Raw genomic sequence first — 13,901 nt, forward strand, 5'->3', positions numbered from 1 at the left:
AAAAATTATTGAAGAATATAACCTAAAATATAAATGTGGAGATAGTTGATAATACCAAACACCAGTGAAAATCTGGGGAAATAGAAATGTTTACCATTGCGAATATTAAGGTATATTACTAGCATAATTTAAGAAAACAATATGGCATTATCTAGTATCTTTGAGATGACAAAACCCTGTCATCCAGGACTCCACATTTAAACATTTACCCTTAATGAAATTCTTAACTATATGTTTAAATAAGTATATAAATGATGTTGAACATAAACCTATTTTCTATAACAAAAAGAAAAAAAATCTAAATATCCAAAAATAGCAAAAGTAAGTTGTAATATAGTAAAAAAGTAAGTTGTAATATAGCAAAAGTAAGTTGTAAAATAACCCTTTGTATCCATAGGTTTCCACATCCTCAGACTTAAACAATTGCATATTGAAAATATTGTTTAAAAAATATACTGAATATGCACAGACTTTTTCTTACAATTATCCCTAAACAATATAATAACTATTTATATTGCATTACATTGTATTAGTATTTATAAGTAATTCACAGGTTTATAATATATGGAAGGTTGTGTATAGGTTATATGCAAATGCTTCATGAGTTTATGTAAGGAATTTGAACATCACTAGATTTTTGGAATCCATGTAGAATCTTGTAATCAGTCCCCTACAGATAAGAATGAACAACTGAATGTTCATTTAATCTTATAAAAGAAACAGTTAAAGTGAATGAAATACGTCTATATGTAAAAACATTGATAAATTTCAGAAACCTTAGATAAAGAAAACAAATGACATCAAATTATCATTTACATAAAGTTATAACACACTATTGCTTTTACACGTATGGGGTTCTCTTGTACTCTTATTTAGACAATAATATTAAGGAACATTATCCTCATTATATTCCAACTATAAAAGCAAAAATAATGTGAGACAAAATTATTTGCAAGTTTTTATACATTATTATACATGATTGAAATTTCTGTCTTTTTGAATTACAAGTCCACCTTAGATAGCTGAATCTACTGAACAGAAATGCTCTCTGACTCTGGTGTTTGTTTATTTTAAGTACCACCTGCTAGAAATTGGCTCTGTTTTAGTTTGGTGCTATATTATTTATTCAAAGTCACTTGGATTGCAGAATGTGATAAATAATATAAGCTGACCTTGATCTATGTAGGAACATTGGCTTTTGTTTTTATTAAAGACTTAGTGAAAGACTAGAAATCAAACGTTATTTTCATCTTGTTTTGCTTTGGTTTTTTTTATTATACTTTCCATTAAGTCTTCTTAGCCCACAGGACTGTGTGATCTGGCCTTGACTTACTCCTCTAGGATGTTCTTGAGCCTCAATCATTGTCTTCCAGCCTAGCTCAAATTCCTTGGGTCACCAAGCCTTTTGTAACTCTGCAATCTTACAAGCTTTATTCAGACTGCTCGGGAAATCTCAGCTCTCCCCTTCCTTTGCTTAGCTATGTGCTTTTCAAGGCTCAGCTTTACCTTTACTTTCTCAGCATAGCTCTCCCAGGTACATCAATAGAAATCATTCTCTGCCACAATCACTTTTACACTGTCCCCCTTTATGATCTTTTCACAATTTGCAATCCTATTTTATGTCTGTCTTACCTCTGGGGATGACAGGGGTCCTATATAATTTCTCCATCATTACACAACAAGAAGGTAACATAGCAACTCTATATGAGAAAGTAGAAATCTTTAAAAAATTGTGAAGTTTGACAGTCAGTTCCATTTCATAGTCAGTTCCATTTCATAGTCTACTATAACATTGAAGTTCTGTACAAACATAAAGTATAACCATAAATGCCTACTGGATTACTTTTTTTGGTTGTTGTTTCTATTCCTTTTCACAAGTACAGGTAAGTTTTAATTATCCTTCCCTAATAGGATTTTTATGGCATGTTAACTTTTTTATTGGTTTTGAATTTTCCTCCTCTTTTTCATTTGTATATAGGAATGGTCACGTCATTTAACATGTTAGATTTGAACCTTGGGCATTTCTTCAAAGGACCTTCAATGTATATGTTTTATCCTGGATCTAAAATTGCAAACATGAATTTTTTAACATGAAGACTGCATTCAGAAATTTGTATCTGGGCCCTCTTATTAGATGTCATCTTTAGGCCTTATTTTCATGCCTAGCCCACTTTTACCAAGAATCCTACTAGATCAGTGCACAGAGAATTCCCTACTCTTAATATCCAAGTACCTTGACCTGTCTTTAACGAGAATCCTATTAGGTTGATTTAACAGGAATGCTACCTACTTTTGATGTTTCCTCTCAATAGTTTTCCACCCACTAACCCTTTCTGCTCCTTGACTATAAATCCCCACTTGCCTTTGCTGTATCAGGCATGAAGCTCAGTTCTATATGTAGCTCTCCCTTCCCCTATTGCAATAGTTTCTGAATAAAATGTTTTTATTATGTTAAATGCTATATGACTATGAGTCTTTTCAGTAATATTGAAACTCAACTTGTGAAAAGTAAAAACTAATTTTCATTTGTTTTCTTCATTCCTAACCCATCAACTATTTGTCATCTAGCCTCAGAACACTGTGTTTAGAGTAAACACTCAACAAATACTGCTAATTAGCCAATTATTCTTCCATTTGTTAACTTCTTTTAATACTAGGATGCATTAGAATGAAGGCCATAATGGAAGAAAGCCTGTAATTGACTGTATACCCCCAAAAAAACCAAGTACGACTGCAAAATTCCTGAAGCAATTATCTCACATACACACACACACAAACACACACACACACACACACACACACACACACACACACAATCCTTAAATGTCACTGCAGATATTCTTGGTAACTTTGTCAATAGAATTCCCAGTTGGCTAACAACCACAGATAAGCATGCACTGCAGAAGTTGTACCTCATTTATAACCAGGCAGCTTCCTGATACAGAATACAGGAAATTACTGTGACTCTATTTCTCCAGAGAGACACTATTCTGAGGAAACTATGGCAAAAAGAAATTGATGTTAGCTCAACAGAATTTGATTTAAAGAAATCAAAACTAAAAAAAGCTAGTAAGGTGCCCACCCCCCCACTCCTTCTGCTTCCCGCCCCCCAGGGGAAAAGAAAACCAAAAAAAAAAAAAAAAGAAAAGAAAATGAAAAGCACTATAAATATTTTTGTAGGATAGGACATAATATATTTAATTATATAGTCTGGTAAATATGTTCAATTGAGATATGCGTCTGTAAGCACCCGTTTCCTCTTAAGGTAATGAAAATTAGTTCTTGGGTGATGAAAATATATTCATTTTATGTATAAGGCAAACATATTCACAAAATACATCTGTACATACAATGTATCTATAGTATTAAAATTTCATGAGGGATTATTATTAAAAAAAAGAATAACTAAACAGATTTCCTTAGGGACATGATAATGAAAAATTGGTTGAATAAACTGAGAAAACTGGTCTCAATTAAAATGGCATTTTATTATCACAATATATAAGAATAAAAATATTTGTTATCTGGATTATTTACAATGAAAAATAATTTATTATTATTGGTTCATATTTAATTTTTAATATAATCAATTAGAATAATGCTCTAAAAATAACACAAGTAGAATATTGGGAATATTAATCTCTACAGTAGACATCTGGAGCATTTGGAAATTACCCTATTTTAGAGGCTTCAGTGTGAAAACTGTTATTGAATCTGTACATCAGAAAGACTCAGCAGTGAATTCTAAATAGATAAAATATTAAAACAAAATGACAGGAGCTGCCCAGTGGAAATGCTTGTTTAATAGAGTCGAGCCTAGTTTGTTTAAATAAAGAATAAAGTACATTTTTAAATGTATTAAATTATGTTAATAACTCTTTTTAAAGTTGATCAGTACAAAGAAGTGATGGAATAGTAGTTAAAGGAAAGATAAATCTCATAATGATTAAAATAGCATCCAGACTGGAAGTTATAACGTCTCACTCTCCTGATCAGATAGTTAGGATCCCACCTGGACTTCAGGGACTGAGCCATGGCCTCTGCCAACCTTATAATATAAAGGGTAAATAAATAACTAAAACAGTGCTTTTACTCTTTGTGTTTATTTATTCATTTATTTCAGTAAATGGATTTTGATAGATCCTCCTGCTAGGGACATTCCAGTAAATGAAGATTTTGCTGCAAACTGGGCATGGTGGCACACTCCTGTAATCCCAGGGGTTTGGGAGGCTAAGGCAGAAGGATCACAAGTTCAAAGCCAGCCTCAGCAAAAGTGAGGCACTAAGCAGCTTAGTGAGACCTTGTCTCCAAGTAAAATACCAAATAGGGCTGGGGGTGTGGCTCAGTGGTCGAGTGCCACTGAGTTCAATCCCTGGTACCCCTCCCCCCAAAAAATAGATAGTGCTACAGTAGCCTGTTTTCACCTTATCATGAAAATCTTGGGATACATCTTCTTTGCTCAACCCTGTGGCTTTTCTGCCTCACTTTTCCTTCAGGGGCAGAGACGACTGTGGTGTCTTAGGATGTTCTCTGAACCCCTCTCAGAGCAGTCAGTGCATATCTTGTGAAATGTTATCTATGCACTTCTCTTAGTTCCTTTGCTCTATTGCTTTCTCTTGAAGGCAATTTTATTTTCCTCTGATATCACCTATTAGACCACATAGAATAGCTGTCGTTTGATGAATGAATGAGTCATACAAAGAATAAACCAAGAAGAGAAATAATGTGTGAGTTGTTTATTAATAAATTGATATGGAAAGCAAAAGAAATTCAATTGCACAAAGAGCTCACCCTTAAAGCAGATGGTTCACTCTCAAGCTAAAAATCATAACATCAGTCCTGAATCATTCATATCAAGAGGAAACTTCAAGGGAATGAATCAGGAATGCAATCAGGGACTGAGTAACAGATGACAATGTTGATAAATCATACAAGTTTTGAAAAAGCAATAGTACCCCTGAAGACCAATACAAAGAATTGGGATCTAGGCTGCTAAGATTACACTGATAGCATAAAGATGCTAATTATATACAGATTGTGAAACACATTATAGAGGAGGTAGGAAACCCTTGCCTCTATGAAGGTGTACACAAATGTCTTAAAACACTATATTCCTGTCTTTGAATTGTGCTATTCTCTATTGTATAAATATTTATTATTGCACTATAATGTTCTCTAGCAATCATCATCTTTTTAAAAAAAAGACTTATTTTTAAAAGAAAAATTGTGAAGCACTAAGTAGAACATTATTTAGATATGCAGTCAACTATACACTCTTTCAAGGGAGTTTGTTAAAGGAAGTAGAACCTAATAAGATTAGTTTTCCAGATATCTATGTTGATATGTGTTTAGAAAGAATATGTTTAGTGAATCCAAAGATTTTCTCCAGTTCTTCATCTTCCTACCAACTTCAAACGGCCCTTTAAGTAGGCCATGAGGAATGATAAATAAGCAGGTCATATATGCATTATATTTATTATTTAGTTATATTTCAGTATTTGCAGTAGAGCCTGAGAAAAATCAAAATCTAGCAATTTTGGATAATGAATCTACCTCAATCTTATTAGAAACATAAAAATTCTTGACAAAATAAATTTAATTTAGTTTCTTTGAGCAAGAATGGTTCAGGAATCAGGTAGTACTCAAAATTGGAAGAGATTCAGAGAACTCTGCACACTTATGTGGTCAATAAATATTAGAGGGAGGGAGGGGGAGAGAGAGAGAGAGAGAGAGAGAGAGAGAGAGAGAGAGAGAGAGAGTATAGAAGCAACTTGATGGGTTACTTCTAGGCATTTGCCTTATTTGAACACTGATCAGTTGGCAGCCTGTAATTGGCTTAAGCTTAGCTGTTTGTGATTGGCTGAAACCTGACTATCTGTTACAATAAATATACTCCTAAATTAGGTTTTCTAATCATTAAAAAATTAAGTTGCATTTTTATTATGTAGGAACTCAAAGTATGGAGATGGCCTCAGATAAAATTCAATTTAGCAGAAACTATTATTCACTATAAAGTAAATATAAGGTATAGACTCAGGAATAAAAAGTGGGAGTATAGATTTTTAAAATTGTACCATTAAATAAATATGCAATGAAATCTTATGTAAGGTTTTTGCAAATGCTGTAAAAATATGACAATCATTCATAGAGGGGAATGAATTGAATTGGGTATAGAAAGAGAAGGATTAGTGTGAAGACCTAAAATACATCACTTCAAAGATTTTTCAAAATGAACAAGGCAAAATCACCACTTGGAGACATGTTTTTGTAGATGTAGATGTCCTACATCACTAGCATGATGTGTCAGGGACCCTAAGATCAACCCCAGTTTGAATGATTTGTCAAGAGGATTCACAGGGCTCAGAAAGCTGTTATATTCATATTATAGTTTACTACTTGAAAGGTTGCAGATTAAAATTGCCAAAAACAGAAGATGCATAGGGAAGAGTTTGGGAGAGACCAAGCAAGCACAAACTCTCAGTTATCTTGTCTCAGTGGAAGCACACTGAAGGCTAAGTTCTCCATGCAAAAGTATGTGACTACTCAGAGAAATTGTTGTTCATTAAGGAAGTTCATCTGAGTCTTGATGTTCTGGACTTTTACCAGGGGCTCAGTTATAATGTATAATGGCCCATATTACCAATCTTAAACTACCCAGTCTTCAGTACCTCCAGAGTTCACACTGGTACAGCATGGCCCTGGCGCCTCCAACCGGCCAAAGCCAGGCATTCTCCTTATAAAGTATCTGCTGTGACTCTAGGACCCAGGCATATGAAGGTTTATTGGTTATCTTCCCATAACATAAAAATCATCATTATATGCAGGGTTTACATACCCTAAACCTGTTGAGGTAACCCATTATTGCACCATAAAAAGTGAAAGGTTTTGTTGTTCAATGACTCACATTTCTTAGACATTTTACTCACTGCTATTGATGTTAAGTCCCTCAAGTATAGTGCTATTGATTTATCTCCTGCTGAGCAGTCACAAATGACTTACTAGTTCTTAAGGGGGAATGTCAGGTCAATGTATATTAGGATTGCCTTTAGGATCTATAAACTGAGGATAGAGACCCTGGATTGCAAGAAGCAAGTGACGCTCCTAGCATATTGGAGTTATTCGATGTATTTGTTTTGAAAGAATAAATAATGAATGAACCTTCTACCTATTACGATATTCTTGTTTCCAATATCTTTGCTAACATGAGTCTCTTGTTCTATCCCTGCCAACTAGTTGAATTCATAAACCAGACTTAAAGTTTATGTGAAATTTCACTCCTGCTGTAAAACCTCCTAAAGCTTGCAGCAGAAATTAGTACTTCCTTATGGTACACCTATAATTTAGTTCACTTCTGAGATGCAGTGACCACATTCCATCTTGCATTAGAGTTGATTGTGAGTCTATCTTGTTACCTAAGTAGATGCTGGCTTTTAAAGACAGAGACCTTGACTTGCTCATATTTATGGTACTTCGAATTTCTTCCCTAATGTGTTGCTTCAGGTTATCAAATTGAATTGAATATGCAATTATTTAATCATATTTTCAGGGTCATGTTACTAGGCTAAAATGAAGCTAAAGAAAATGCAACTAATGTCTAAAATTTTCTAATTGTTGAACTCAATCTGAGTCTCAGAAAAGTGGTATGATTTGCTTTCAAATGAGAGTAAATGAAAAGTGGATTAGAGCAAGCACAGAAGAACACAGTGTTCAGAACAGCTGTCCTGTGTCCTCAACAAGAGAAGCAGAACTATAATTATAGCTATGTTTCATCCTTCTGCCTGTGTAATCTTTTGAAGATGCCCTCAACTTCAGTGTTGTCTGGACTTACGTGTCCCGTTAGGTCTGAAATAAGTTTTATTACTTTCTCTGAAATCATCTCAAAATATCTGAAATCTACCTTAAAAAAATTAAAACTTGCAAGAATGTTAATGCATTGCTTCATTTGGTGTGCATATCAGATTCTACAGTTTAACACATGAAACAAGAGGAGAAACACCCCCTTGTTGAGGCTTCCAGTGATGCAGAAGTGGTTGATGTCAATGGACCTTAGAAATGCAGAGCCAAAAAGTTAATTTTAAACAAGTTCTAGATATAAGGAGAAGCTCTTCCAAATCCCTCCTTACATTTATGCCATTTTTTTCTATTTTACCTTATAAATTCTCAAATTTTTAACATACTTGTCTTCTTCCCAATCTTGACTTATTTAAAAATATCTTCTTCATCATCTATTATGTTCAGAGCACTTTTTTTGGATGCAGAAATCACCACCACTTGACAAAAAAATTATGAAGTCTGCATTCAATGTTGGACCAGGATTTCTTATTTTCTGGGATTGAAGTGTGTTGGAAAATAAAAGTCAAGACACCAAGATCTGGAAGCAACACTTTATTAAATGGACTATAATGAGGAATAATTCTCAAAGTCTGAGCCCTGAGCACAGTGGGACTCTTATTTTTAAACATAAGCAAGTTTTTTGGTACATCAAAGCAAGGGAGTGGGTGCAATTCTATTGAAGGTTTCATTCTACACTCCTTTATATGGATACAAGCTAGTCAACACCGTGTGACTCTTTGCTCATACAGCTTAGGGAATTTTACTGAACTAAGCATAAAAATTATTCTGTCCCCATTGCTTTGCTTCCTGCTTCTGCTACTGTAGTTGTCTTTTATAGGTACCTGTAACCACTGCAAGCCTCTATGATTAAATGTCCATAAGCAGAGTTGTTGTGTGTCAGCGTGCAGAACCAGTCTGTCAAATCTTAAACTGCTAAAGTTCCCAATTTGCTCTACCACAATAAGCACAAGTAAATAGGGTTTCTACCTCTGAATAGATTATGGTACACATCCAGGAAAACTGCATTTTTTTGTGGTTATCTTAAGGCAGTGTACAAAAGGCCATCTGAACACAGTTGAGAGAGAAGTTCGTTCTCCAAGGAAAAAGGAAAGCTTCAAAATTGAGGTGTAAAGGGAATTTAAGAAGAGGGGAAATGCAGAATAAATTCACCTTTAAGTAATATTGAAAATCTATTTTCTGGAAAGCAGGGAACTTTCATTTAGAAGAATTAGTCAAGATTAACCATCTCTTAAATGGAGATATTACACCCTTCCCAGTTTTTCATTATACAGCCAACTTCCACTGGCATAAGACCTCATTTGAGGCTCACCTATCAAGAAATAACTTTCAGTGCACTAGGAGTAGAATTAATGGAACCAATCTGGAGAGCAGTCAGCAACAAGAATGAATTTTTCCCATAATATCCTTATATCACTAACTGGCTAGACCAATGTGTCAAAGCCAACAATGTAAAAAATTAACCAGGGAAAACTTTCTTCCTTTTGCAGTTAGTCTGATCAGGAAAACATTCCAGATTATTTGGCCTAGTTCCTCTTCCTGTCAAATTAGCGCTTTTTAGTGCTCAAAGGCATGCATTTTAGTCTGTTGTATAAAAAGTATTTTACAATTTGTATAACATCAGTGTTCTATTATGCATCCAGGTAAAAGTTTAACATGTTTAATTTTATCATATATCATGTGCAAAGTTGTTCAGTAAAATGGAAGTTGCTCCATAGAACAGAACCGTGAACCTGAATGGCACCATTTTAGTCAGGCTAACATATTCTTGTATTTTATCATAACATTTGCTCAATACACTTAACAAACATGAAGATTAGCATCCAATAATCTCTGCCCCCTCCATGGGATTTGAATGGATATAACTTTACAAGCAGCTTATGATCTGATTTTAAAAATAATATTATACTTTAAATAAGTTTGTAAGTAAAATAAATATACAGTTAATATTTTCCTGAGACAAGCAGAGGTATAACTCCTCGTCTTGAGGGGTATCTCTGTCTGTTGCTAACACACCTCTCTATTTGCAGGAGAATGTTGAAGGAGGAGATTGTAGTCGCTGCAAATCTGGCTTCTTCAATTTGCAAGAGGATAACAGGAAAGGCTGTGATGAGTGTTTTTGTTCAGGGGTTTCAAACAGATGTCAGAGTTCCTACTGGACCTATGGCAATGTAAGGACTGCTATTTAATTCTTTGTGCCACTCCAGGGTCTTCTTTATTGCTGCTGTTGTTTCTTTGTAACAAATATTTTCAAAAAGTAATTTATTACCATGAGTTTCTATTTAGAGTTATTTTTTTAAAGTGATGCTATTTGTGTATATTTGCTCAAACCCTTTAAGGTTTTATTTGTAATGCTGTATTCTGGCACCTCTTAGAATAAATTGTCTAGTCTTTCAGTGCCTGTGATTAGTATGTGAAATAATAATGGAATTCATGTTGTTTCAATTCCAAGGGTTCATGATATAATAGAGAAAGCACGAGATTGTAATATAAAACATTACATTTTCCATTTACCAACATGTTTTGTATGGAAGTTGAAAAACTCCTTTATCATATACATAGTAAATATATATATATGTTTGTGTATATTTATATTCATATATATATATATATATATATATATATATATATACACACACACACACACACACACACACACACTTAGTAAATACCAACTTTTAATTGCTGTTTGATGCTTCCTGGGCTATTTAATTATTAAAAAGTACACTAAATTTAAACAACACCTTCATTTTTAGTTGATTGGAAGATTTTTAAATTATTACCTATTTAATCATAACTAGGATTCTCTTCCTCTAATGTAAATATATTTACCTCTCTAACTCTACTGCCCAGAATACTTCCTAATGGTTTCCTTTGCAGAGATCAATTTATCCCCTTATAGAAGAGTTGAGGGAAATGGGACCTTCGGGGAATTTCAGAGAGTTTGTGTAGCTGGACTTAGTATATACAGTGTAGGAGAGAAAAGCTTCGAGGGTGAATGAGAAACTAGGTCTTATGAAGTTGAATGGACTGAAACATTGGGATGTTTTGTTTGGAGAGTTAGATAAGGATTTTGAGCAGTGTAGTACAAGATTGTAGTTATGCTTTACAAAGACTATTTTGATAAGCTATCTTCCAAACACTGCTTAGCTTTAATAAGCTAAATAATTCAGAATATAAGTATAAATATTTTTCTGCCCATATGGCTGTTAAGTGAAATTTGCAATATTATGAGTAGTTTCTAATGATCCTCCCATGCCTGAATTTGAATCTGTGTAGACATTATCAAATGTATTGCTTTTGAAGCTGAGTTCAAAGAATCAATATAAAATGGGCATTCAGTCTAACTTCCTCATTTCCCTTATAGAGCCCCATCCCACCCTCCTGATGTCTCCACTGACATATTAAAGCTTCATTACCAGCCAAGGGGCACATCTGGTGGCACTCAAGCTTTGGGGTCTTTAGAACCAAGGTCCACTGAATCCAACTCAGCTCCCTTGGAAGGGGAAAAGGTGGAAGGAGTTTATTATCTATGGTCTAGCTAGCCAATAAGTTTTCACTTTGTTTTTGTTTTTCTTTTGACCACAAAAGTACTAAAGATTCTACAGCTTTGGGATAAGCATAATCAAATGATCTGTACATGAAGAAATTTAAAAAATATTTTAGCCACACGTCATCACCATTACCATTCTTTTCCCAACACATCACAACACCAAGGAGGTTAAAAAAGTCTCATAGATCCCTGGTAGTGAGTAGCCTGAAACCTCAGTTCAGCTTTATCCTAAGCAGGTAGGATGTTTTAAATTCAAAGTGTGGCAATATGCCTGACCCTGGCGGGAGCAGAGCAATGAAAAAGCCAATCATCATGCACCCCCTTCCCTGCAAGGTTCCTTCCTTTTCTGGCCAGGGATCTAGGATGTGGGTCTCCAGAGTACTTATGACCCTGTGGGAAAGAATAAATACAGTATTGTGAGATGTTGTCATAGCAACTGGCTGGGGGATTTGTATGCCCTTAAACCTACACAGAAATTTTAAAATGTGGGAGGGGAAGAAACACTGAATGTAAAGCCACCTTTTAGGTACTTGTATGTTTTCGTTCTTTTCTTCCTCTGCTTTACAAATATATATGTAATTCTTTTGAAATATTTTATTTCCTTAAGCAACAAGAAATTATTAATAGAATGAAAAATATGAAATTCAAACTCTGATTATTTGATGAATTATATACTGTTTTAACCATAATGTAACTTTGAATGAATTTCTGTTTTTACAGTACTTGGAACTTTTTAAAAGTACAACATCAATAAAAACTGATTATTATACATTGTTATCAAAACTCCTGGAAACATCACGGAAAAATAAACAATGGGAGCTTATATGAGTGTGTTAGTGACATTCATGAATTTCATGTTCTTCTAAGTGTTAATAGTTTGGTTTTCTAATTTCTAAACATGGACACTACAAGGAATGTGACATAGAGAAGAAGGTGATGGATAGTTGTTTATAATTATTGATGTTTGTTTTTTTCTAAGATACAAGACATGAGTGGCTGGTATCTGACCGACATCTCTGGCCGAATTCAAGTGTCTCCCCAGCAGGACAACTTGGTGTCGCCTCAGCAGATCAGCATCAGTAACGTGGAGGCCCGGAGAGTCCTGCCAGACAGCTACTACTGGAGTGCTCCAGCTCCATATTTGGGAAACAAAGTAAGTCCATATGTTTGCATGTTTCTTGTTCCTCTCCTATAACTGACCAATAATGAGAGTGAGTTTTATTTAGCATTTTTTAAAGAAAGGAGAAATCAGATTCCTAGTGTACTGTAACGCCAGAACTGGTTAGTCAAGTCAAGTTGGGCATTTCTCTCCTGATGCTGGGGTAAGGTTTGTATAGAAGACTTTAATGGGCCATGACATCCCTGGTTCTTAATATAGTTGAACTTACATGTAAACTTTCTTAATGAATGAATAAATTAATGAAACCTCGAGGATATTTTGTAAAACATTATAGATATTTGAACACTGTTGTGTTTATTTGAAAATGGGTATTTTTTAGAGTGTTCCGTGATGGAATACTTAGTGAAGTTTTCTTTATCTGTTTAAACTTCATTTTCAAAACTGATATGTAAGAGAGCTACTTTTTCTTCTACCTGGTATAAATCTTAATTGAAAAAGAAATCTATGACATAACTAATTAAATGCTTGCTATAAGGCTTACGTAAACAGCATTTTTCCTGGAATTCAAACTGAGAACTACCCTAAATGTGCTAAATTGAAAGAACATGTTTTTTTTTTAAGTCTACTCATACGTATATCAAAATACACACTGATTATCATAATAAGCCTTAGAAATGCAACCTTTCCCCCGTCCCCATTGTTGATTAACTCTCTCTAGATAAGTGTTTTGGTGTTTAGAATTTATTTTATTTTGCCTAATAATATGTTGGAAACTAAATGGTGTCTTAATTTCATGAATATATCCTTATTCTATGAAAATTAATAACTTGTTATTGATAGTTAAGTTTCTTTATGAAACCAGAAACTATAATAGAAAAACAAATCTGTTAGTGAATTGATGCTATTAAAACTTATTTGTCACCCATAAGAACATAGAGTAACTTTTGAAGAAATCTTCATTAGATTCAACAAATAATTGGAGGGAAGAGGAGGGGATGTGGGGATATGAAAGATAGTAAAATGAAACAGACATTATTACTGTATGTATATATGTGACTACATGACCAATATGATGTTGCAACATGTACACTCAGAAAAATGAGAAATTATATCCCATTTATGTATGATATATCAAAGTACATAAATGCATCCTACTGTCATGTATAACTAATTAAAACAAAATTTTAAAAGTGTATTTATAGCTACTGGTTCTCTTGTATGGCATGAGAGTATCAAAATGAAAAAAAAAAAACTTACTAGCTTATATGTTGCTCAGTGAGTGGGAACTGGTAGTTTCAGCTGATTGAAAAATTTTAACTCACAACCTGGTTCTTATTTTTAACAGGCTTCTAAATGCTATTACCAAAAAAAATGTGT

At 34.0% G+C, this 13,901-nt stretch overlaps 1 protein-coding gene across 1 annotated transcript in view; it reads left to right on the forward strand.

Annotated features, from left to right (window-relative positions):
* The window catches only part of LAMA2 (laminin subunit alpha 2), a 576,405-nt gene that overhangs the window by 243,489 nt on the left and 319,015 nt on the right, over positions 1–13,901 (forward strand). Inside the window, exons 11-12 of the mRNA XM_081295188.1 lie at positions 9,882–10,022; positions 12,384–12,557. Of these exons, the coding sequence (XP_081151314.1) occupies positions 9,882–10,022; positions 12,384–12,557 (315 nt within the window). The remainder of the gene's footprint in view (positions 1–9,881; positions 10,023–12,383; positions 12,558–13,901) is intronic.

The sequence above is a fragment of the Spermophilus citellus genome (assembly GCF_964194105.1).
Source record: "Spermophilus citellus genome assembly, chromosome: 5".
NCBI classification, from domain to species: Eukaryota; Metazoa; Chordata; class Mammalia; order Rodentia; family Sciuridae; genus Spermophilus; species Spermophilus citellus.